The sequence below is a fragment of the Lolium perenne genome, chromosome 4 (assembly GCF_019359855.2).
Source record: "Lolium perenne isolate Kyuss_39 chromosome 4, Kyuss_2.0, whole genome shotgun sequence".
NCBI classification, from domain to species: Eukaryota; Viridiplantae; Streptophyta; class Magnoliopsida; order Poales; family Poaceae; genus Lolium; species Lolium perenne.
This window is the reverse complement of record NC_067247.2, coordinates 125,286,258-125,310,036: the sequence shown is the minus strand read 5'-3', so window position 1 is coordinate 125,310,036 and position 23,779 is coordinate 125,286,258. Positions and strand designations below refer to the sequence as shown.

General features: G+C 43.7%; 3 protein-coding genes across 6 annotated transcripts; 2 read left to right on the top strand and 1 right to left on the bottom strand.

Moving 5' to 3' along the window:
- The first annotated feature begins 1,409 nt into the window (after positions 1–1,409).
- On the top strand, positions 1,410–5,581 carry LOC127293834 (uncharacterized). The gene is made up of 9 exons (XM_051323512.2): positions 1,410–1,658; positions 2,015–2,228; positions 2,317–2,412; positions 2,558–2,641; positions 2,965–3,125; positions 3,398–3,515; positions 4,196–4,331; positions 4,803–4,981; positions 5,106–5,581. The coding sequence occupies exons 2-9, from the start codon at positions 2,025–2,027 to the stop codon at positions 5,343–5,345; spliced, it is 1,218 nt and encodes a 405-aa protein (XP_051179472.1). The 5' UTR covers positions 1,410–1,658; positions 2,015–2,024; the 3' UTR covers positions 5,346–5,581.
- A 2,865-nt stretch (positions 5,582–8,446) lies between these two features.
- Positions 8,447–12,125, top strand: LOC127293832 (uncharacterized). 4 transcript variants are annotated; one of them, XM_051323509.2, is made up of 9 exons: positions 8,447–8,648; positions 9,264–9,509; positions 9,592–9,687; positions 9,788–9,871; positions 10,261–10,418; positions 10,787–10,904; positions 11,157–11,304; positions 11,388–11,551; positions 11,647–12,125. In XM_051323509.2, the coding sequence occupies exons 2-9, from the start codon at positions 9,306–9,308 to the stop codon at positions 11,884–11,886; spliced, it is 1,212 nt and encodes a 403-aa protein (XP_051179469.1). In that variant the 5' UTR covers positions 8,447–8,648; positions 9,264–9,305; the 3' UTR covers positions 11,887–12,125. The 4 variants fall into 4 exon arrangements, with proteins under 4 accessions (XP_051179469.1, XP_051179470.1, XP_051179467.1 ...); XM_051323510.2 differs by having other exon boundaries at positions 8,448–8,648; positions 11,157–11,292; XM_051323507.2 differs by having other exon boundaries at positions 8,449–8,648; positions 11,157–11,292; positions 11,373–11,551.
- A 427-nt stretch (positions 12,126–12,552) lies between these two features.
- Positions 12,553–14,928, bottom strand: LOC127293833 (protein OSB1, mitochondrial). Its single transcript, XM_051323511.2, has 4 exons — positions 14,586–14,928; positions 13,725–13,863; positions 13,271–13,367; positions 12,553–13,189 (listed from the first exon to the last, which is right to left on the bottom strand). Exons 1-4 carry the CDS (start codon positions 14,891–14,893, stop codon positions 12,852–12,854), a joined length of 882 nt encoding a protein of 293 aa, XP_051179471.1. The 5' UTR covers positions 14,894–14,928; the 3' UTR covers positions 12,553–12,851.
- Between the last annotated feature and the right edge of the window lie 8,851 nt (positions 14,929–23,779).

Here is a 23,779-nt window from a genome sequence, read left to right as displayed (position 1 = left end):
CCACTTATTATGAATAGTCTTACAAAAAGATATTCTATTTTAGTATGGGTGTGTTTGATAGGCCGGGCCAACAGAGAATAGCTATCTACACTCATACAATACCCTAGCTAAGCTGAGCTAGAAAATTCTCACGTGTTTGGTAGCTCGTGTGTGTTAAGATATGTCTGTTGTTTGGTGGTTGTATGGGATGAGAGATGCTGAATAATTGCACAAAAGCCCCTGAATACAAAAATGAAAGGCAATATGGAAAAAAGTAATCAGATCCCTCTACGTAGAAATAAAAAGCAATCAAGTCCCTATACATAGAAAACAAAAGCAATCGGTCCTGCCGTGGCCGTGGCGGCGCTGGCCCATGGTCGTGGCCCTTGCGGAGCTGGACCTCGCCGTGGCCTTGACCGTCACGTGGCGCAGGCCAGAGTCGAGGAGGCAGTTGTTGGTGTGGTCGTTGTGGCGGCGCTCCTCCGTCACGTAGCGACGCAGGCGGGCGTCAGGGATGCGGTAGCTGGCGCGGTAGGTGTGGCGTGGCGGAGCTCTTCCGTCGTGGGCGGCGTAGGACGAAGTCGGGGAGGCAGTGGTGTAGGTCGGGGTTATGGAGGCGTTAACTGCCGCGAGAGCTATTCGGGGGAGATGCTATATGCCGAACGAATTTCGAATCTATTTTTTTTCGAATTTCAATGAATTTTTTTATCATAATATTTTGAACAATTTTTGAAATTTGAATAATTTTCGAATCTGAACAATTTTCAAAATTTGAACAAATTTTGAATCTGATAATATCCGAAAATTTGAACATTTTTGAAAATATAAATATTATTTGAAAGAATATGAGAAAAAACTGGTCAAAAAATGAAAACTGAATAGAAAATCCGAACAAAAAAAGCACACACACAAAAAAACAGAAGAAGAAAACGCAACGTAGTAATGGGCCTGGCCCAAATAGCGGTGTGTGGGTCGGCACCGACCTGTGCGATGTATGTGATTCACCCTATTGGGGGAGGGGTGGGGGGTAAGGGGCGCTTGACCCCTGTTGATCTTGTCCGAGGAGCAAGGTGTGCGGGTCGTTTTCTGGGCGAGGTCAGCCCCGTTTAAGTGTGAAGCTCGATTTCAGGTTCTCTACCGGGCATGACTGAGGGGTTCTTTTCGTATGAGGTGCCCTGTTAGCCGGATCCAACCTATCGAACGACAAAAACTGAAAAAAAAAGTAGGTTAAGATGAGAATATCGGACGTGTCCCCTAGTGAGTGATGGTTTAATTGGTCCTCTGAAAATGCTTGATTGGGCCGGCACAAACGGGTCCAGCATTGTTTACAGACTGAAACGAGAAATCTTGGTCCGTTCTTTCGAGTTTGGACTTTGGGTGTTCCTGGGCTTGGCTGTTCCTTCCGCTTCCACGAATCTTTGGCACACACAGTCATCACACACCCACACAGAGGTCTGCGCCGTCGCGAGTCGGCCACCTCATCCATCCGTCACTCCGGACCGGAATCCCGGCAAACCAACCCCCTTCGCAAAGAGTCCTCGCCTCCGTCCTCTCCCGCAGCCGCGGGCAGGCCATCCTAATTTCGCACCATTCGTGAGCTCCACCTCTCTCCGACTCCCCCCCTGACCGGGCTTCGTTTTGCTCAGCGTTGAACTCGCGAGACAGCGACCTAAAAACAGGTAGTACAACATTCTTCTTCTTCTTGCTAAAGTTTAAAACCATCCCCACATGTTGTAATCTACAACAATTCACGTATTTGTGAAATTGAAATAACTGAGAAGTAGTAGGAGTAGTAGTTACTGGGGTGGGGGCAGCAATCCCAAATACTCCAGTATATTTTACGAGTCCTGCATTTTATCTTTTCGAGTTCCCCAATTTAGTGGACCTTACCGGATCATGGAACTTAACTAGCAATCTAGCACAAGCAAGGGTTTGGCTGTGCATAGTGTAGAAATGCAGTAATCAGATTTTCCTTTTACATAGTGTTCAAACGCTAACAAAAAAATTGGTTGTTTGCTGGGCTGTGGAAGAACAGGAGTTTCAGTATGCAGCAGATGGCGCTGTCTGCGTTGGTCGCAACCCCCTCCTCATCCTATAGCAGCACCCTATCGGGACTGACTGCCCGACTGTCTCAGAGATGGCATGGGAGACGCGTGCGCAGTCAAGTTCGAGCACAGGCACAAGCGGGAATGAAGTATAATAAGCTGGGAGATTCAGACCTTCTTGTCAGCGAGATTACCCTTGGAACAGTATGTGCATAGCTGCAGGAAAAAAAAAAGATGCTGTTGATACTGTTGCATTTCCTTTGCACGCCAGGCTAATTCTTTTGTCATTTAGATGACTTTTGGAGAGCAAAACACGGAGAAGGAAGCACACGAGATGCTTTCTTATTCTCTTGATCAAGGCATCAATATCATTGACACTGCTGAAATGGTCAGTTCATAACCATGTATTGTATTCTTCCCTTCCCTTTGTTAATTCGATTCGATTATCCTCTCAAGTTTGGTTCAGCTATCAACGAAGACATCCATGAACGATCGATCTAGTTTTATTTGTGGCTCCCTTTTCATGTCTTTAGTACCCAGTTCCAACCAGCAAGGATACTCAAGGGAGGACCGATTTATATATTGGCAGTTGGATGCAATCCAAACCACGAGACAAGGTACCCCAATTGTTTCTCATGTCACTCTAAACCCATTTGCGATTAGTTGTTCAGATCATGGCAGCTGTTGGGGTTACCAATAATTACATAGGCATCCATTCTGCTCTGTTTAACTATTTTTTTTCTATTTATACATGAATTTCTTATGATTTGTATGTGTTACACTGAATTTCTTAGAGAGCATCATAACAAACAAATATGTTGAAAATAAAATATGGCTCAGGCTTTGCCATCAACAGACAGCAAATTTTCCATTTTTAATGGCATGTTTGTATAGTGCCACTGAAACATGACACCTGTACTTTTTGATTCTGTATATCCAGATAATTCTAGCCACCAAAGTTTCTGGTTATTCAGAGCGATCTTCATATCTTCGGGACAATACAGAAGTGCTGCGTGTCGATGCCGCCAATATCAAGGAAAGTGTTGAAAAGAGCCTTAAACGCTTATCTACAGACTACATCGATTTGCTTCAGATACACTGGTTAGTTCTTCATTTTGAAGATTTTTCTTGCTCAGCATAATATGGACATCTTTTTCATGCTTCAAAGCACGCAGTCATTTTCAGAAGGCACCAATACTCATTAGATTACCTGTTTCAGGTTATCACTTGTTTTACTTTATGTACACATTTTCCAACTTTTGTTTATCAAATTCATCAGACAGGAACTATTCTGGGTATATTGATATATTTCTTTTCGTTTTACGTTCCAAGAAAATCAACCCTGGATCCAAAGGTTTGTTGTATGTCTTCAGGCCTGATAGATATGTCCCATTATTCGGTGGATTCAGCTATGATTCAACCAAATGGAGGCCAAGTGTTCCGTTTGAGGATCAATTGAAAGCTTTCCAGGAACTAATTGATGAAGGAAAGGTATTGTTTCCATTTAGCTGATATAACAAGAAAAGGGGATAGAGATTTTATTTTTGTCATGAGAAGGCTAAATTGTGTTTTTTTTTCAAACATGTATGAAAATGCATGCCATTTTGTGTAGAAGAAAAGGGTTTAAATTACACAGTTACATTATACATGCCAATAAAACAGACAAACAAAATGCAATCTATAAATAACACAAGATCCTATTGGTGTGGAGAACCACAACATGTTTGCTCTTGGTATTGAACCATCTTTCAACAGAACGTGGTGCTTTTTTTTGGAACAGTTGGTTCTTATTTTTTTTAAACAATGAGTTTTTTTAGTAATAATAGCCATAGAATTATTCTGGAGTGCATAATTCCTACTGGAGTTGCATAGATTGTTCAGTTAGTAGTATTTCAGTTTTTGTTTGCTGTCATTGTCGCTTCTAGTCTGAACAGATCTTGTTTAGGCTCCTCTTGTGAGCTGGTGTCCCTGGTGTGAACCTTTGTGTAAGAACTCTGCCAGTTAGACTTCCAATGAAAACGGGGCTTAATGCGTTGTCTCCAAAACTAGCTTATGAGCATGCTGTATATTTAGAGGCACATTTGGGTACTTCAGTCACGGCATATTCTAACTGCAGTCAAAAGTGCTAGGTTGTTAACAAATGATGATTTCACTTTTAATGTCTGTTCTAGGTACGCTATATCGGTGTTTCCAATGAAACCTCATACGGAGTAATGGAGTTTGTACATGCTGCAAAACTTCTAGGACTTCCAAAGATTGTGAGCATCCAGAACAGTTATAGTCTAATTGTGAGATGCCGCTTCGAAGGTGAAACAGATGTCATTGATCTCTTCACTTGATTCATACAACTGTTTGTCATGCCCTTAGTTCTTGAATTAACTGAGATATGTTTTTACCTTAGTCTGCAAAATCGGTTGTATTATGTCAAATTAATACAAACTGTTGATAAATATTTTCTGACAACTAATTTCTTTCCTGCTTGATTAGATATAACTAACAAGAATAGAAAGGGTTCCTTAAGATTGTACTCCCTCCGTCCTATGAAACTTGTCTTAACTTTGTCTAAATTTAAGTGTATCTAAACACTATTTAGTATGTAGATACATCCAAATTTTGACAAATTTAAGACAAGTTTCATGAGACGGAGTGGATATTATATTTCTGTTGTTAATACGTTTTGTATTCTGTAATATTATTGAGGTAATGGGCTCAGATTGTAGAGCTGTGTGTGAATCTGATATGCTGGATCTGACACCTGCATGCTTTATTTTGTCACAGTTGATCTTGTCGAAGTCTGCCACCCAAATAACTGCAATGTTGGGCTGCTTGCCTACTCTCCATTGGCTGGTGGTGTTCTCAGTGGAAAGTATCTGGATGGAAACTCTGGTGATGCAAAGAGGAGCAGGCTGAATCTATTCCCTGGTTACATGGAGCGCTACAACGTATCGTTGGCTAAAGTATGATCTGACACTACGACTATTGACTAACAATTCATGATTAACTTTTGTTTGCCTCCGACTTCTATGTGGGCTTGATAGCCTGGGTTCATCCTGGTTTACTTTTGTTGCATTTTCTCCACAGGAAGCAACTGGCGAATATGTCAAGCTTGCCAAGAAGCATGGGCTAACCCCAGTCCAGCTTGCCCTCGGCTTTGTGCGCGACCGTCCTTTCACGGCTAGCAGCATCATCGGAGCAACCACCATGGATCAGTTAAAGGAGAACATCGATGCATTTACCAGCGCTCCGCGGCCTCTGCCACCGCAAGTTCTAGATGACATCGAGACTCTTTTCAAGAAATACAAAGATCCAGCAATCATCTAGATGTTGATTTTGTTATGCAATATATAGATCAAGCAAGCGGACAGAGATTATGCCAAATTCTTTTTGTGTTTATACCACATTGAAACCATAAACCATAAATGTGTGTGTAACACATAACTGCAAGCATATATTTGTTTTTGTTTTGTAATATGTTTGTATTCTTGATTATTACATATACATATAGAGTCATGAAGCAAGGAATGGGGCTATCTATCAGTAGCTAATTGCTCTCTGAACTTTCAAGAAAAGGGAAAATTTATCAAGCTATCAGTTCTATTTGTTGACATTATTCTGACTAGTACTATGTTGCTCTGCTACTGCTGCAGTGGTTTGGTGGTGTTCATGTCTGCCGCAATGTTGCCCTGCTAAGCCTTGGCAGGGACGGGATGTACCACGGTTCCACGGTTACCGTCGATGTATACCCAATCTAATCTGACTGTAATCCAAACCCAATCCGACTCCTAAGTCAAATATTGTCAAGTTTGATTAACTTTATAAAAAAAGTAATAACATTTATGGTACCAATTTAGTATCACTAGGTCCTTCTTGACATGTACTTTCATATCATACCGACTTAATGTTATATGTGTTGCTACCTTTTTCCGATAAAGTTGATCAAAGTTTAAATAATTTGTCTTAGTACAAGAGGTAGAAGTAGGGTGGCAAGCAGGATCCCACTTTTGTCCCGTAAAAGCCAAATCAAGGCAAAACAAGCTACGAAATCAAGTCAGAATTAACCCATGATTAGCCAAAACTTAGGTCTCGCACCCCCTGCCGCTTGCCAGCCTAAGTAGAAGTACACTTATTTGAGAATGGAGGGTAGATGCCAACTTTCCAAATCAGTGATGTGTTGATAGTTGTGGCGTCCGCAATAGGGTAACTACAATAGCGATCAGTTAAATTTACCCTGAACATAGTAGGTAACTACACTAGTCATATGATAATGCTAACTGTAGCCTACACAACTGATTAACTAAATCAGTTTTGTGTTTATAATTTTAACATGGGCAACAAAGAACTACTACAGTGATGAATGTGTAAGTTTTAGGTAGTAATTGTAGCCTAGACAGTCGGGTAATTAAATCAGTGTCATGTTGATAAGTGTAGCATGGGCAACATGGTACTTCCATGTATTGGTTTATAAGGCTTTCACGTATTTTAAGAAAAAACTTAACCGAAAATTTGATTATTAATATATAAGTAATACGCTATAAAAAGTATATTACTGAAGTTTTATACTTTCATAATTTCTATGGCATGACAAAATCGATTGTCAAGTTTTTTTTAAATGTGCGTGCGCGCGCGCGTGTGCGTGTGTGTGTGTTGTTGGGGGGGGAGACTGGCATGAAGGGTCACTGTGTCAACCAATGTCGTTTTTGTTATGATGGTGCAACAATTAAGCATATCTTCTTTGAATGCAAATCTGATTGTACAGCATGTTTATCATTTAGGTTGCATCAAATTTATATCAACTCCCATGTGTTGGCAATATTTTTCGTGAGTAAGATCTTTTCATGAGGCATGCATCCTAGGGGATTGGTTGGCTAAGGAGGTTTTTACCCAGCAAAGATGACAACGAAATCTACGGATTGGATCTCATACACCTTATAATGTATCTTCAGTCATCATACAAATAAGAGCTTAGTTCAAACTTTTTATTTCTCATGTTATGCAGAGGCGAGTGTAAACTCTTTGGCTTGAACCATCTTGATGGGACTTTTGAGCTAGTAAAAACTCTAATTAATAATCTCAGTTCGCTAAACTTGGTGCTGTAAATCTTTCTACTGAGAGTTGAGCATAACGGGTTAGTCATTCATACCTCGTGCTTCATAAGCAGCTGAACAGAAGATAGGAATGTATATAACATTGTGATGCAAGCCTTTTGATTTTTGTGGACAAAGAGAGAAGGAGATTGTTATTTTTTCTTTTCTTAAAGGATAATATCTTCGTGCTTAAGAAATTTCCCGTTGTACAAGATGTATCATGTTCATCACATGTTCACCTATTCAGTATTAGTCGCAATCTAATTTCCTCCAAAAAAAGTCACCATCCAATTTTCCGCAAAAGAGAATCGCTAACTAAGACATTAAGAGATGAACTTACAACGTGGAGAACGTAGAAGAATGCCTCATGAAAAGATCTTACTCACGAAAAATATTGCCAACACATGGGAGTTGATATAAATTTGATGCAACCTAAATGATAAACATGCTGCACAATCAGGATTGCATTCAAAGAAGATATGCTTAATTGTTGCACCATCATAACAAAAACAACATTGGTTGACACAGTGACCCCTCCATGCCAGTCTCCCCCCAACAATACGTCGTACTCAGACGTACTGAAACACCTGTCATACATTTTCAGCATATTTTGTTGGCGCGTTCCCAATACGTCGTACTCAGACGTTGGCCTGTTCTCGCTTTCAACAAACCTTTGCCACAGACTTGCCCTGTCCCAGGTTTGCCCATCCGCATCACCTGCAAACCCGAGCCCACCATTCATGAGCTCTCCTCCCCTCCCTCGCGCGTGCCGTGCTTCGTTCTGTTCGCCGGTGAACTGAAGAAACGTGCAGGCGAACAGCCAAGGACCAATTACAAGGAATTCCGTTTGTTCTTCTCTTTGTCTTTTTTCCGTCCCCCTCCTACTACAGTCTACAGCCCAATCATCCCCAATCCCCAGCTTTCAACCATTTGGCAGATACAATCCCTGCATATTTCTAGAAACCCTACAGTTGGATTTCAGGGTGCATTTTATTATGTTTTCATCAGTTTATCGCTGGAAGAAAACTCAGACCACCCTGATCGTACATGCAAGAGAAAACGATCACCTGCCAGATCCATGCATGATAATATCCATTGCTCCTCGTGTAGCTCATGTTCGTACGTGCGGTTCTAAAAGAGCCGACATACACATTTTCAGGGGTAGGAACACCCGGCCGGGAGCGCATTTTCTTTTTTTCTTTTGGTGCGTTCCCATACGTCGTTCTCGGACGTTGGCCGTTTTGGCTCCCACCAATCTTCCCAAGAAAATGTGCCCTGTCGCAGCTTGTCAATCCGCATCACGTGCAGACTGACTTTCCTTTTTCTTCTTTTCTTTTCTGCGAACCAAATCAACATTCATAGTAGCATCGTACACCTGCATGGTCCTCACCATTCGTGAGCTTTCTCCCCTAGCTAAACCCCCCTGCAATCTTCCTAGTCGTAGCGTCATCGTGCCGTGCTTCGTTTTGCTCCGCGGCGAACTGAAGAACTGTGTTGCCGGCCTGGGGAGACGCGCAGCCGAACAGCAAGCGGCACCAGGGTAAATTCCATTTCTCCTTCTCTTGGCCCTTGGGTTTTCTCCCTTTGCGGTTTGGAAACAGTGCAGTTTTAGCCAAGCATTGCTGTAATTTTGAGTCTATAGTATAGGTAAACATGAAGAAAGATGGGGATGGTTAGGTCTCAATCCAAATGCTTAAAAAATATGACTGAAATTCAACAATAAATACTGAGACAACTTGGAATATAGTAGTCACAAATACTGAGTAGAGTTAATGAGTATGGGGTGGGAGGTCTGAAATTTGAAGTTGGCCCTTACACTTGAACCATACATGCTTAGTCCAATAATGAGCATTGCTAATCGGCATAACTGTCTTTTGCTTCAGCATGTTGATACTATTTAAATTATTTACACTGCATCCATTGTAATACTACTAGTTTTTCGAGTAATGAATTCATCAGGCTATGGAAAAAAAATCATTTGTGATGTGGATTACACATGGACATTGCTAGTAATATACTACTAAAATGCATATGTCAAGTTTCTTCGAGCAAAGACAAGATCTAGTATCTACTAGTCAGAAACTAGAACTGTTTTTGCATCAGTTTTGGGCCAATGTGTATTTCTTGATATGTTTGTTGGAATGTGCAAAAGCAGGAACTTTCAGTATATGCAACAAAGTTCTTTCAACAACAATATATGCAACAAATGGCCCTGTCCACGTTCGATGCAGTCTCTTCATCCTATAGGAATACCTCATCAGTATTGGCTGCCCATAAATCTCGAAGATGGCACAGGAGACGCATCTGCAGCCAAGTTCGGTCGGCGCAGGAAGCGCCAAAGTTGCAGTACAGGAAGCTGGGAGATTCAGATCTCTTTATCAGCGAGATAACACTTGGAACAGTACGTGCATGGCTAAATTTTATGTTCTGTTGTTGTTTTCACATTTTTGTTACATCCTAGGTTGTTCTTTTGCTTCCTTCAGATGACTTTTGGAGAACAAAGCACAGAGAAGGAATCACATGATATGCTCTCTTATTCTTTTGATCAGGGCATCAACATACTTGACACCGCAGAAATTGTCAGCACAGTCCTTTTCATTCAACCATTGTCTTATCTTCTGATGTTAATCCTAATTTTATCTGCTCTCAACCACAATCTTGCTTTTTTCTGTCATTTAGTACCCAATTCAACCCAGGAAAGAGACTCAAGGGAGGACTGATCTATATATAGGCAGGTGGATGAAATCTAAGCCACGAGATAAGGTATCCTAAATAGGCCCCATAATTTATTTTCAATTTCTGGATGCATTTGTGATTTCTTGCTCAAACCATGCCCAGTTACGCAGGATAACGTGAACTTCATAGCCATGAGATTCAACTCTGTTTAGTTAACATGTTGCTACTTTCCACACACAAAAAAATGCTGCTACTTGTACATGATGAACGATCTGAATATCTTACACTGTTTTACATCCGTCAAGTTGATATCAGTGTCTAGGATATTGACATTAATACTATAATCATTGCAATATGTTGAAGAATATATTTAAGATTTACTATGGATAGAAGTTCCTTAATTACCCACTTGAAAAAGCATGCTGGAACGGTGCACTGAAAACATGGTGCCTGCCCGCTTTGTATTTTCCATCCAGGTAATTTTGGCAACCAAAATTTCTGGTTATTCAGATCGCACTTTTCTTCGAGACAACGCAGAAGTGGTGCGTGTTGATGCTGCCAACATAAAGGAAAGTGTCGAAAAGAGCCTTTCACGATTATCTACAGACTACATTGATTTGCTTCACATACACTGGTTAGTGTTTAGTTTGAAGATAGTTCCTGCTCAACGGAAATTGCTTATCTTGTTCCAGATTAATTCACATGCAATCATTCAAGTTTTATTTAAGTGTAATTTTGTTAGTTTTTCAAGTATTCACATTACCGCATAATTTTTTTCAAATAGGAGTTATTTTTTTCATATTTATGTACTACCTCTGTCCATAAATAGATGCCAAAAGTTTGTCTAAATTTGAATGTATCTAGCCACAATTTAGTGTATAGATACATCCGAATTTAGACAAATCTTTGGCATCTATTTATGGATGGAGGGAGTATTAGTTCAAAAAAAATTACTTGATAAAAAGACCACCCTTGCTCCAAAGGTTTGTTTTATGTCTTCAGGCCAGATAGGTATGTGGCACTTTACGGTGAATTCAGTTATAATTCAACCAAATGGAGGCCAAGCGTCCCATTTGAGGATCAACTGAAAGCTCTTCAGGAACTAATTGATGAAGGAAAGGTAATACTATTTTATTTAGGATATATTCCAAACAAACACAGCAGCGACACGATATTTATTGGCTGGAGAAGGCTAAACTTAGTTGGAAAGCAAATCTTGGTCATCTTTCAGTATAATTTGTGTACTTGTATTTTGTAGATTTTTTAAAAATCATGCTTACGTTTTAGTAGTTCACTCGGAGCAAATGCAAAAGACAGCCAAGAACAGCACATTGGTGACCTTTGCTTAATTCACTGTTGGTCTGTGTACTAGGTACGATACATCGGTGTTTCCAACGAAACCTCATATGGAGTAATGCAGTTTGTACAGGCTGCAAAGCTTCAAGGACTCCCAAAGATTGTGAGCATCGAGAACGGTTATAGCCTACTTGTGAGATGCAGCTTCGAAGGTGATAAAGATGGTAACCATTGATCTATCAATTCTCTTTCAGTTGGAAACTTCAGTTGCTTGTTTTTTCATTTGTTATAGTTGATCTTGCTGAAGTTTGCCACCCAAACAACTGTAACATCGGTCTACTCGCCTACTCCCCACTGGGCAGCGGTGTTCTCACTGGAAAGTATCTTGATGCCAACGCTAGTGATGCCAAGACTTTCAGGCTAAATCTCTTCCCCGGATACATGCAGCGTTACAACTCTCCTTTGGCTCAAGTATACTATATACGCTGGAACATTACAATCAAAATTAACCGTTAAAAAACTTGTCTGTTAATTTAGATTTACTTTTTTTTGTTTAATTTGCAAAGGAAGCAACTAAGGAATACATCAAGGTCGCGAAGAAACACGGGCTAACCGCGGTCCAGCTTGCCCTAGGCTTCGTTCGCGACCGCCCATTCACAGCTAGCACCATCATTGGAGCGACCACCATGGATCAGCTGAAGGAGAACATAGATGCATTTATCAGTGCTCCACGGCCTCTGCCGCCACAAGTTGTTGATGACATTGAGACTATTTTCAAGCGATACAGAGACCCAGCAGTCCTCTAGATGTTTTTTTTTTACCTTTTCCTGATACAAGGAACAGCAATTTTCAGGATGCAGAAGACCCTGCAAATGGTTCACTGTCATAGGACATACAGCAATTAGCCGTCACTGTATATTGTTGTTTTGGAATCTGATTCGATGCTTAATAGTTCGGAAAGTGTAAAGAGAGTCACATTCTTTTACCTCTTCTCAAGCTGTCTGTATATATATTTATTTTTAAACAAGGATAGTTTACAAACTTATCGGGTGATGTTATTAAGAGTTCATTATCAACTTAATTTTTAGACTTATAGTTGCTGCGGATTGATGATGCTTCTGTCATGCAGTTCTACGGTATCGATGAAAAAACAGACTCCATTTGCAAGAATGGAGTTTCCAAAGTTGTTGCGGTGACCAGAACAGCTTCTTGTAAAATTCCTGTGTTCCATACACTGAAACCAGATCACTTTGGTTGTGTGCACATGGACCTCATTATTTGTAGAGCAACGGCCAGAGTAAGCCAACAAGGACAGAGATGGCAGAAGGTCGGAATGCTTCAAATTCGAAACAGCAACTGCAGGACCAAACCTGAGGCTGCTTTACAGGAGGGCTTCTAGGAAGTTCGCTGAACTGATTCAGTAGAGTAGACAGTGATGGACTCTTGGAAATGCACCTGTATGTACGAACAAATTGAAGATCCAACACAAATTCCATAACCGCAAACTGGTGCGACTCACAAATTTGCTCCATGTCAGCACGACATGTATGTGCGAACAAATTGAAGACTCGCAAATTTGCTCCATGTCAGCACGACATGTACATGAAGTACAACCCACACTATTCACCCAGTAGGACCAGTTCCAAATCGTCTGAAAATTCTAGTGATCGATTTCTCTACCATCTATATACACACACTTCAGTCAGTTTTACAATCAAGCAAGGCAACTAGTGCAGGATACCGGCCTTGTCAGTCATCTTGCCGAAATCAGTCATCCATTGGCCTGACGCCGTGTTTCATGCTCATCATCCTGCCAGTCATCAGAGTAGTCGAAATCTTGAGCATTCCATCTATGGTTTGTCGAGCGCCCTCTGCCATCCCTGTGACCAATCTCTGCTGTTTGCTGATCAATCAATTCAATCTGTTTTCTTACCCAAGGAGGATCATTTGGTTGAAGCCATAGCTTCTCATGAGTGTCCTTGTGTTTGAAATCAGGGCTCGTGACATATCGTTTGTGTTGCCGGTTGTCCCACCACTCGTAAGGGCTGGCAAAGAAGACTTGCCACAAGCGAAGCCGGTCTTTGTACTTGTTTTCTTCAAGTATTTCAGCTAGTTGATGCAACAGAAGACAGGAGGAGATTTAAAAACTAGAATATGTAACCGAAATACACAGTCAAACCAGAAGCATACTACTGGCAGATGAGGTAGATGTAGGATCTCCTGCGTCTTTATCATCCACCTCCTTCTTGTTGTGATCGAGAACATAATTTAGCTCCTTGACGTGAATCTATGCAATGATAGAGCTCTAATTAAAAGGTCACAGAAGAAATAATGCACAAAAGAAATATTTTCAAGACGAGCAATATACATAACAACATGAAAAAAATGCTGACAACTTTGTGGTTATAGATGTGCATATAAATTTATATGTTCATATACGATCAAAGATGGTGGAAGGACCATAGGAGTATATCATAAGAGGCAGGATATAGGAACACATACAAATCACAGCTAGGAGGAACCACTAATGGTAAGAGCACCAAACTAATCTGCTACATGATCCCATACATATAACTGTATAACAGGGTGGTAAATCATCAATCATCATCATATGTTCATAAGAAGTTGAAAACCACTTACTAACCTTATAGTAGATATCCCGTTCACCAGTTTCACTGAATTTAGCATAAGAGTTCAGGAAACCAGATACATATACAAGGTCATTGTGCTTCAAATGCTTCAGGCATACATTTGCCAGATTGCCGTCCAACTGCAGTGTCACGCTGTTCAAGTCGTTTACACCGTGAGTATGGTAATAGAAACTTTAGTTTCAATGAACACAAATTACGATAATCATGAGATGAAATGGTCATAAACAGTACGTATATCTACTATTGTTTCCATAGTTTATGAAAATACAAGCATGGAAGTCATCTCGAGCTCCAAAAGATGGGAGTCGCGCAGGTTATCAAATATGATGGTCACCTTTTCTGAAGAAACAAACAATAGATTTAATTCTTTTGTTAAACATTTTCCCCATGAGATTTTGATCGACACAACCGGTGTTTTAAATAATCCGCTATTTCGGACATGAAACTCTGCACTACTGGAAACTCCCTCTATTACAAGCTACAACTGGTATAACAGTTGCTTTGACCACTATATCTACCACCCATATAGCCGACAAACCATGAATAGAACATATAATCATTAACTCAATCACACAAACTTCTACAGTAACAGGAAAAACAGATAAACATTCCTAGTAGAAACATCACAAAATATAAACCCACACAAGAGTCAAGAGACCAGGAACATAATTAACCTGGCAAGGACGTAATACCAAGTAAAATCTAAACCAAAACGATCACGCAAGGTATATAATACTACCAAATTTTCTTCGTTAAGAACAAAACATTCTGCACCAAGGCAGCTAGCGCGATCAAAAGAAAACAGCAACCTATTTGGGCGAGGTGGGGTGGGGAGTACGGGAGGGCGACTTAACCTGAAGCTGTAAGAGCTCGATGAGGACGAGGACGAGGGAGTAACGGAGAGGAAGGTGTAAGCCCTCGGTTCATCTTCGGAGCTGTCGCGGTAAGGCCGCACCGGCGCGTCGAGGCGGCCGATGAGGCTGCACGAGTTAGGGGAAATAATCGCGCTCTTCCGCACGACAGGAGGAGCCCGCAGCATCGACATGCGGTAAGCCACGCTCTCCAACTCCTCCCCACCGCCGACGCCTTTGCCAAGGTGGATGAGGCGTCGACGAGCAGCGGCCGCCGGCCAGCGCGCGGCGGCGGCGAGGGAGCGCAGCATCTGCCCGGCGTGGGGGAGTGGATGGTCGATTTGGACTTTTGGAGTGCGAGGCTGATGGGCCTTTTGCCTTATTTGGGCCTTCTGTGGTAAACAGAATATGGCGTCACTACTGTCGTTTGCACTTTCATCATTTCTATGGCTTATTATGTGCTATGGCCACGAAGTGTCTTTACGTCTCACTTACTCAGTTCCAAAATATATAATTTAGTTGAGAAGTCAGAATTTAGTAAGGTTTATTAAATGTATATAAAAATATTAATATTCATGATAACGAATAAATACACTGTAAAAATATATTCTAAAATGATGTCTAAGATTTGTCTAAATTTTAGAGTCTGTTTGGTTCCTAGCCATATTTTTCCAAGCTAAAGTTTGGTAATGTGGCATGTGTTTGGTTCTTGTCGCACTTCAGAGCTGCCACACCTTACTATTCACATGGTTCACTTGTCATAGAGTGCATTTTTTGTCAACTTTTGCCACACCTTATGGCTTCCAAAATCCTAGCCACACTTTTGTGGTGCCACACTTGCTAAAGTTGGGCTTGGCAAAATATGGCTGGGACAAACATGTCTTTAATGTATAGATACGTCTGAATTTAGATCAACTTACGATATCCTTTTATATATGGAGAGAGTATATCATATCTATTATTTTGCATGACCTTGTATACTGTGTTTATTATTTCGCATGACCTTCGATGTATTTACATAGTTTTTAATACTATCTAAGCTATGTTTTTGTTACATGTTTCATATTTCAGATAGCTACACAACTTTTCCTGTGTATGTACATATATTTAATGATGTTTTGGTACATGTTTATTGTGGTTTCACAAATAAAATCCATGGTTTTAAATTTCAAAAAAATATAGTTGAGCATGTATATCCTGTTGAATGTAGATGGGCTGCAGCCCAATAAGGCAGCCCATGTGGTCTACAATTCCTGAAATCTCAAGGTCCATCACGTTGGCAGCTTGGGACAGCCTTGAGGGACAAAGTTTAGTCCCACATTGCTAGTTGGGAGAGAGTTGGAGTGGTATATAAGGGCTGTTGTTCTAGTCATTCCAAGTGAATGAGAATAGAAAGAGCCCTCGCGCACTCCTCCTCCTCCGTCCGTCTCGGCTCGGCACGTCACAACACGTCACGCACGCACGCCACGTTTCGTGACTCGAGTTCGAGTTCGAGACACACTCAAGGAAGTCTAAATTTTTTCTTGGTGCACCAACTGTGTTGGGTACGTCACTAGTAGGAAAACCCTTATAGGCAAAGCTTAGTTTTGTGGCGCACCACTAAAAATGCGCCACAGAATATTGTTTTGTGGCGCACCATACTGGGTGCGCCACAGAAATAGCTTAATTTTGTGGCGCACTACGAAACGCTGCGCCACAAAAACTTGGTGGGGCCCACATCCTGTCACGCCCAACCATTGGTCTTACCTTTTCTACGGCGCACTGCACCTGGTGCGCCACAGAAATAACGTGTTCTGTGGCGCACTGGCCTCGGTGCGCCACGAAATCTTGTTTTTCGTGGCGCACTTGTCCGGATGCGCCACGTAAATAACGTGTCTATCTCCCGGCCGTACCCCTCCCTCGCCGTACGGTTCCTCTCCCTCTCTCCCCTCTCTCCCCGCGCCGCCGCCTTCCATGGCGAGCGCGCCGTCGCCGCCGTCGCCGCCGCCGCCGCCTTCCTCCGCGAGGCCGGATGCCGCCACGCTCCACCCATCCCCGCCACCAGCAGCACAAGCCGCTGCGGCGTGGAGGAGGAGGGCGGCGCGGCGTCAAGGTGGAGGAGCCGCCGCCGCGTCAAGGTGGAGGAGCCGCCGCGACCTCCACCCCTGCCGTCGTCGTCGGTGAGCTCCTCCACGACTCTCCAAATCGTCGGTGAGCTCCCTCCCTCCTCCTCCCTCTTCCTCCCCGCGCGAGCACAACGTGCTCGACGAAATGCTCGCTCGGTTGGTTAATCTTGATGCTACTGGTGGGCTTAGCTGTTAATCTTGATGCATTGCTGCTAGTGATGCTTAGCTGTTAATCTTGATGCTACTGGTTCATTTGTTGGCTCTGGATGCATTGCTGCTAGTGATGCATTGCTGCTCGGTTGGTTCATTTGATGCTACACTGGTTCATTTGTTGTGCTCAGTGAGGTTAACTGTTAATCTTGATGGCTTATTACTACTGGTTCATTTGTTGTGCTCAGTGAGGTTAACTGTTAACAATTTTCTTGATGGGTTCATAGGAATTTGATGCTACTGTTCATTTAAATGCTTGTTGTGCTCAGTGAGGTTAACTGGTTCATAGGAATTTAAATGCATGAAATGCTACTGGTGGGCTTGTATACATACATATTTATAGTTGCTCTTGGTTGGCCTGGGATTAGTTTTGGACCCCAAGTAATTCTCTGTTGGGATTAGTTTTCTGGACCCCAAGTTTTTTGGACCCCTGATGATTTACTTGATGGATTCTTGTGAGCTTATGGTATGCTTATAATGCTCTGATTAGTGGGGATGCTTACTGGATCATGTGCATATAGTTCATATAGTTCCCTGGCCAGAAGCTTGATGTCTTAGCTCAGCCAGTGATGTCTTAGCTTTGTTTTGAACTCAACTGAGTAATGATAAATTTCTATTTCTTGTGTTGGCTTTGATGAAAATAGAGATATCCACAGTAGGGGATCATGTAAATGAATGCCACTGTGGTATCCTTTGAAGAAAAAGGACTGTTTCTGATGGTTTTAAAAGGCTAGGTGGTGCTAGGTGATTCAGTTGGCTACCAAGACTTGTCTCATCTGGTTAGCTGGGATATGCTATGTGTTGTTGCTTGTTTAGGCATATCTATCACTTACTGGATTCTTGGTTCTTGATTGGCCTCTCTTTTGCCAGCATCACTTGGTCTATATACCAAGTGATGAATAATCCCTTTGGAGCATCTGCTCCATGCATGCTATGTGTGTTTGAGCATCTTGACTTATGTCCCTATGATAATGGATCATCAAATGTTTCCCTTTGTCCCTGGTTGCCTCCTTAATTGATGCCTTATGATCCAAATGACCTTGTAGTGTCACTTGACTATTCAAGTTTCAATGTTGGTTAATTTTCCTCTAGTGCAAGAAATGGTTGAGCAGATGTTTATCCACTGTTGGCCTTTATTCTTGGGTAGCTCAAAGTGTCATGCACTTACTGGATCATCAAATGTTTCCCTTAATTTGTCCCTGGTTGCCTCCTTAATTGATGCCTTATGATCCAAATTACTATATTATTGGATTGAGTGATATGGCTACTGCTTGTTTGCTCTCCAAATGCTTTATATGTGTATTTGACCATGCTTATGATGGATTTCTTTTAAGGACTCTAGCTAGATTAGAGGGGAAAAAGTTGCTGCTTTGTTGCCTATGATAATGGATCATCAAATGTTTCCCTTTGTCCCTGGTTGCCTCCTTAATTGATGCCTTATGATCCAAATGACCCAAGTCCCTTGCATGATCCCATTTGTCCCTAATGTTGCTTAAGATGAATAAATTCCCTCTAATCACCATTTGGAGATCAAGACTAGTTCTTGATTTCCATTAGCTAGACTCCAATATTAAAAATGTCTCCCAAATATGGAGACAAACATTTTAACATTACCCCAAGTGATTTACTTGTCGATGATTAGATGGTTGGTCGATCACTCGTACACTCGGGGGTGGAGCAAGTGAGGCTTGGTGTGATGGCACAAATATCAATATCTTGTGCATCCTACCTGGCCTCACTTACTCCATCCCTGGATGTTAATATTTGTTTCGACCAACAAAGTATGAGGCATTCCATTTAGTTCATATATACTAGCTACTTCTTAATTGCATTGGCCTTTCTTCCATTTTAGTGCCGATGATTAAATTGTTTGGTCACTTGTACACTCTGGGGTGGGGCCAGTGAGCCTGGTGCGATGGCACAAATATCAATCTCTTGTGCATCCTACCTGGCCTCACTGACCCCATCCCGGAATGTTAATATTTCTTTCGACCAACAAAGTATGAGGCATATGATATCTAGTTGAGATACCACTTGGCTCTTTCTTCCATTTTAGTGCCGATGATTAGAATGTTTGGTCACCTATACGCCGCAATATACTTTGTAGACGAGCCCCCCTTTCCCTGGCCACCGTTCCGTGAACGAGTCCTTGACGAGACAACTAAGCCGACATGCCTCTCCGGCGCGGCACCACTTTTCTTCTCTCGCCGTCCAGTACGTGAACGAGTCCTTAATGCCAAGACGGTGCCAGCCTCCCTAGCATCATGCCGACCCCTGTTGTCGCGCTTCAGGCCGTGTCGATCACACGGCTTGAAGCGCGGCAACACGGCCCGGCATAATGCTGGGCAGGCCGGCACGGTCTTTGCATCAAGGACTCGTTCACTGGACAGCGAGGACTGGCGTGGTTCTGCGCCGGAGATGCAGATCGGCGTTGTTGTGTCGTCAAGCACCCGTTGACGGAACGCCGACCGGGAAAGGGGGCCCTTCGCAAAGTATACGGCGGTGTATACCGCAACTATGGTTTCTCGACCATAGTATTTGTGTTGACCAACAATGTATGAGGCACATATTCTATTTTGTCATTCCATTTGCTTTGAGATTTTCAAAATGCCGATGATTAAAATGTTTGGTCACCGTACACTTGGGGGTGGCGTAAGTGAGCTGGTAAGATAGCACAAATATCAATCTCTTGTGCATCCTACACGGCCTCGCTTACACCATCCCTAAATGTTAATATTTGTGTTGACCAACAATGTATGAGGCACTTATTCCATTTTGTCATTCCATTTGCTTTGAGATTTTCAAAATGCCGATGATTAAAATGTTTGGTCACCGTACACTTGGGGGTAGCGTAAGTGAGCCTGGTAAGATAGCACAAATATCAATCTCTTGTGCATCGGACTTGGCCTCACTGACGCCATCTCTAAATGTTAATATTTGTGTTGACCAACAATGTATGAGGCACTTATTCCATTTTGTCATTCCATTTGCTTTGAGATTTTCAAAATGCCGATGATTAAAATGTTTGGTCACCGTACACTTGGGGGTGGCGTAAGTGAGCTGGTAAGATAGCACAAATATCAATCTCTTGTGCATCGGACTTGGCCTCACTGACGCCATCCCTAAATGTTAATATTTGTGTTGACCAACAATGTATGAGGCACTTATTCCATTTTGTCATTCCATTTGCTTTGAGATTTTCAAAATGCCGATGATTAAAATGTTTGGTCACCGTACACTCGGGGGCGGCGTAAGTGAGTCTGGTAAGATAGCACAAATATCAATCTCTTGTGCATCGGACTTGGTCACTTACACCGTCCCTGAATGTTAATATTTGTGTTGACCAACAATGTATGAGGCATTTATTCCATTTCTCTTGTGCATCGGACTTGTTGGTCTCACTTTCTTCCATTTTCATCATAGTAGGAACTGGATGAAGGACCCCGATGCAAGCGAGCCTGGTGGGTAGAGATGACGGAGCAAAGGAGGAACCGGATGAAGACTACTTTGTATCTCGAAATTGTGAATTTTGTATGAATTAAGAGTTGTATGCAAAACATTTGACACTTGCCACTATATATGTATCTCGATCGGGCTCTAAGTAATGTGATGATGATGTCTATGTTATATCTGTGCAATGTACATGATATTTATATTATATCTGAATGTTGCTGTATATAACCTGTGTATCTGTATTGTGTATCTGTATTGCTGTGTATAAACTGCATATGTATAGCAGGCAGCACAAAATTGTGTATAATACAAGCAAATTCTGTGGCGCACTTAGAACCAATTCTGTGGCGCACCCTTTTCTGTGGCGCACCTAACAACAAGTGCGCCACAGAAACCTTAATTCTGTGGCGCACGGCCAGGTGCGCCACAGAAAGCTTATTTTTGTGGCGACGTTTCTGTGGCGCACCCTCCATGCGCCGCAGAATCGAATTTTCGTGCGCCACTGATGAGGCTTTTCCTACTAGTGCGTGTCGGCCTGCATGTGCATGCTCGCCGCGTCGGCTTCCTCCCAGGCTATACAAGGAGACCGATCAGATCTGAAAACAGTGCTCTCAGATCTCTCTCTCTCGCGAAGTTCCTTTTGCTGTGCTACTCTCTAGTCTTCCCCATCCTGGCGTCTGCGTGCACAGCCGTCCGGGAGAGCAGGCCTCCGAAACTCCGTCCGTTGAGATCCTGCACCGGGAGACGGGCGATAAGGTTTTTGGGGAGCGTCTCGACGCGACTGCTCGCTGCTGTTCGTGTTCATCTTTGCCGGTTCGGCTGCTTCATCGACGACTTCGACTACACCATGGGCGACATCAACAACTCCCATGGTAGTGGTGGTGCTGCTGCTGGTGCGACCTTCCCGGTCGCGATGTACGTGATTTTTCTCTCCAACCTTGCACTGCTACTTGTTCCATGTTCAGATCTGATGCATGTGCTTAGTCTGATGTGTATGGTTAAGTATGCTTGTGCATCTGTAATGTTACTTTCGGTAATTAAACTCACACGAAAATTGCCTAATAATCCAACATATTCAACATTGTTCTTATTCTGAAGATTTGAACGGAGAGCAAAGAGCCGCTGATTTCCTCGGCTAGCAAGATAAGTCGCAAGTAATCGATGGGAACCATCATTTGATTGACACATATATCTATCACCTGTAGTTGAACGACCATCAACAGGTTATACTGAAGCTTTATTTGTGCAGTTATGCAAACAAGTCAAGACAAAATTGCTGTCTAACTCACTGTCAAGGCTTGCACACGTATGAAGCTAGCCAACTTGTCATACCGGCAATGATGATGATGTATGATGACATAAATCGAAGCTACATCAGACAATATCATACGTGACACTGACCCCAGCTTCGGCAGTGACAGGTAGCACCTGACCCTATTTCCTGGATGTATGACACATACGAATCTAACAACAACCCTAACATATGACTCGGGGTTCGGCAATCACATTTTCTCTTGTAACTTTGGTCAAGTAAAGAGTACAGCTTTTTTTAAGGGTAATCCGCCTTTATTCAAAATTGCACAAATTCAGGAATATAAAGACCCTCAGGCGGACTAACTAGCTAGCCACAAAGGCGACAACCAGTACTTTTCTATCTATGTGATCAGATCCCAGCTAGGCCCCCGCTCCCCCCAGGCGGTCGGGGCGCCCCCAACCCTCCCCTCCAGCCGTCCCCCTTCCCCATTTCCCCCGCCGCCGTCGCCGGCGTGAGCCGCCGGGCAAACCCCGCGCGGTGTCGGTGGCGTTGGAATCTCTCTTCCCGGCGCGCGAGATGGTCCGACGGGGCGGCTCCCGATCTGGCGGTGGCGAAGTCCGGCGGGGTGGGCGTCGGCAGCAGCTCCTCCGGCCGTGTAGGGTGGCCAGCCCGGTGGTTGCGACGGCGGCGCCTCTGTTCACCCTTTCCCGCGTGTCGGGCGGGCCTGTCGGGGCGGGCTGCGACCGCACGGCGGCGCGGTGGTTCCTGGCCGGCGCGGTGGCGCCTGGCCGGCGTGGAGCTTCTCCGTCTGGCCGCTGGCGGGGCGGCGCCTGGCGCGTCGTGGCTGCCGCTGGCTGTGTTGGTCCGGCCGGATCTGGGCTTGTGGGCCCAGATCTGGGCCTGGCCGGGCCTGGCCAGTTGATCTCTTCTACCTGGGCGGGCGAAGTGGGCCTTGAACGTGGCGGTGGCATAGCCGCCGGTTGGGGCTTTCCACGTTCGGCGCTTGATCCTTTGTTGATCCGGTAGCTTCGCTCGTTCGCCTCGGCGGCTTCCTGCATCGCAGGTCTCCGATGCTGGCCGACCCAATTAGGGTTTGAGTCTCTTGGTCAATGCATGTTTTTCAGGGTAGGCAGCATGGCCCGGGCTACAACTGATGCTGCGGTTGTGGTCTTTCCCTCCGACCTTCAGGGTCGCGCTAGTGCAGATGTTGCTTTTGCGTTCATGCTGTGTTCGAACCTAGTTGGGGCTAGGTGAAAGGATCGTATGACACCTAGAGGGGGGGGGGGTGAATAGGTGTAATCTCAAATTTTAATACTTTTTCAAATTAGGCTTGACACAAAGGTAAATTCTCTAGATATGCAACTAAGTGAATTCACCTATATGACAAGATAGCAAGCAACAATACAAGATACACGTAGTAAAGGCGGTGAGAGGATAGAGGTAACCGAGGTGGAGCACACGGAGAGACGGTGATATGATTCCCGTAGTTCCCTTCCTTTGCAAGAAGGTACGTCTACGTTCGGAGGGGTGTGGCGACACGAAGTCCAACCAACGCCACGAAGGCTCACCCTATTCTCCTGTGAGCAACGCCACAAAGGCCTAGCCCACGCTCCACTAAGCGGTTGCCTTGAGGTCGCAACCGGCACCTTTACACGAAGCTTGGGGCACACATCCACAACCAAATTGGAGGCTCCCAAGATGTAACCACGAAGCTTTACACGAAGAGTAGCTTCGAGGTCACCTCACAAAGATCCACTAAGAATGTCGATGAAACACAAATCCCTTTGGTGAAAGAGTAGATCTAGGTCACCTCTACCAAATCCTCAAGTATGGTGAAGTTTGGTTGGAGGAGTAGAGAGATCTAGAGAAAATGGAGCTCAACAATGGTGTCTCAGATTTTTGGGGAAGAAGAGCTAAAGGAGACTTTGGAGAAGAAGCCCTATTTATACCCTGTCGGAACGGCCCGTTGGAGTCGTTGGAGAACTGACCGGTAGTACCGGCCAGGTTGGGCCGGTACTACCGGCCCTGGTCGAGCCGAGCGAACCGGCCACGTGGCCAGGAGGAGCCGGGCCGAAGGGGGGGGGGGGGCGGAGCCTCCGGCCGGGGTACCGGTGGTGGTACCGCCGGGGCTCCAAACCCCCTGGCTCCTATACTGAGCCGCCCGCGCCTCTCCG

Coding starts and splice junctions, on each gene's coding strand:
- LOC127293834 (XM_051323512.2), top strand. CDS start 2,025: ATGCAGCAGATGGCGCTGTCTGCGTTGGTCGCAACCCCCTCCTCATCC. Junction 4,332..4,802: donor TGTGAGATGCCGCTTCGAAG/GTGAAACAGATG, acceptor ATTTTGTCACAG/TTGATCTTGTCGAAGTCTGC. Junction 4,982..5,105: donor ACAACGTATCGTTGGCTAAA/GTATGATCTGAC, acceptor TTTTCTCCACAG/GAAGCAACTGGCGAATATGT.
- LOC127293832 (XM_051323507.2), top strand. CDS start 9,306: ATGCAACAAATGGCCCTGTCCACGTTCGATGCAGTCTCTTCATCCTAT. Junction 9,872..10,260: donor AATCTAAGCCACGAGATAAG/GTATCCTAAATA, acceptor TTTTCCATCCAG/GTAATTTTGGCAACCAAAAT. Junction 10,419..10,786: donor GATTTGCTTCACATACACTG/GTTAGTGTTTAG, acceptor TTATGTCTTCAG/GCCAGATAGGTATGTGGCAC.
- LOC127293833 (XM_051323511.2), bottom strand. CDS start 14,893: ATGCTGCGCTCCCTCGCCGCCGCCGCGCGCTGGCCGGCGGCCGCTGCT. Junction 13,368..13,724: donor AACGGGATATCTACTATAAG/GTTAGTAAGTGG, acceptor ATCATTGCATAG/ATTCACGTCAAGGAGCTAAA. Junction 13,190..13,270: donor ATCTACCTCATCTGCCAGTA/GTATGCTTCTGG, acceptor TGCATCAACTAG/CTGAAATACTTGAAGAAAAC.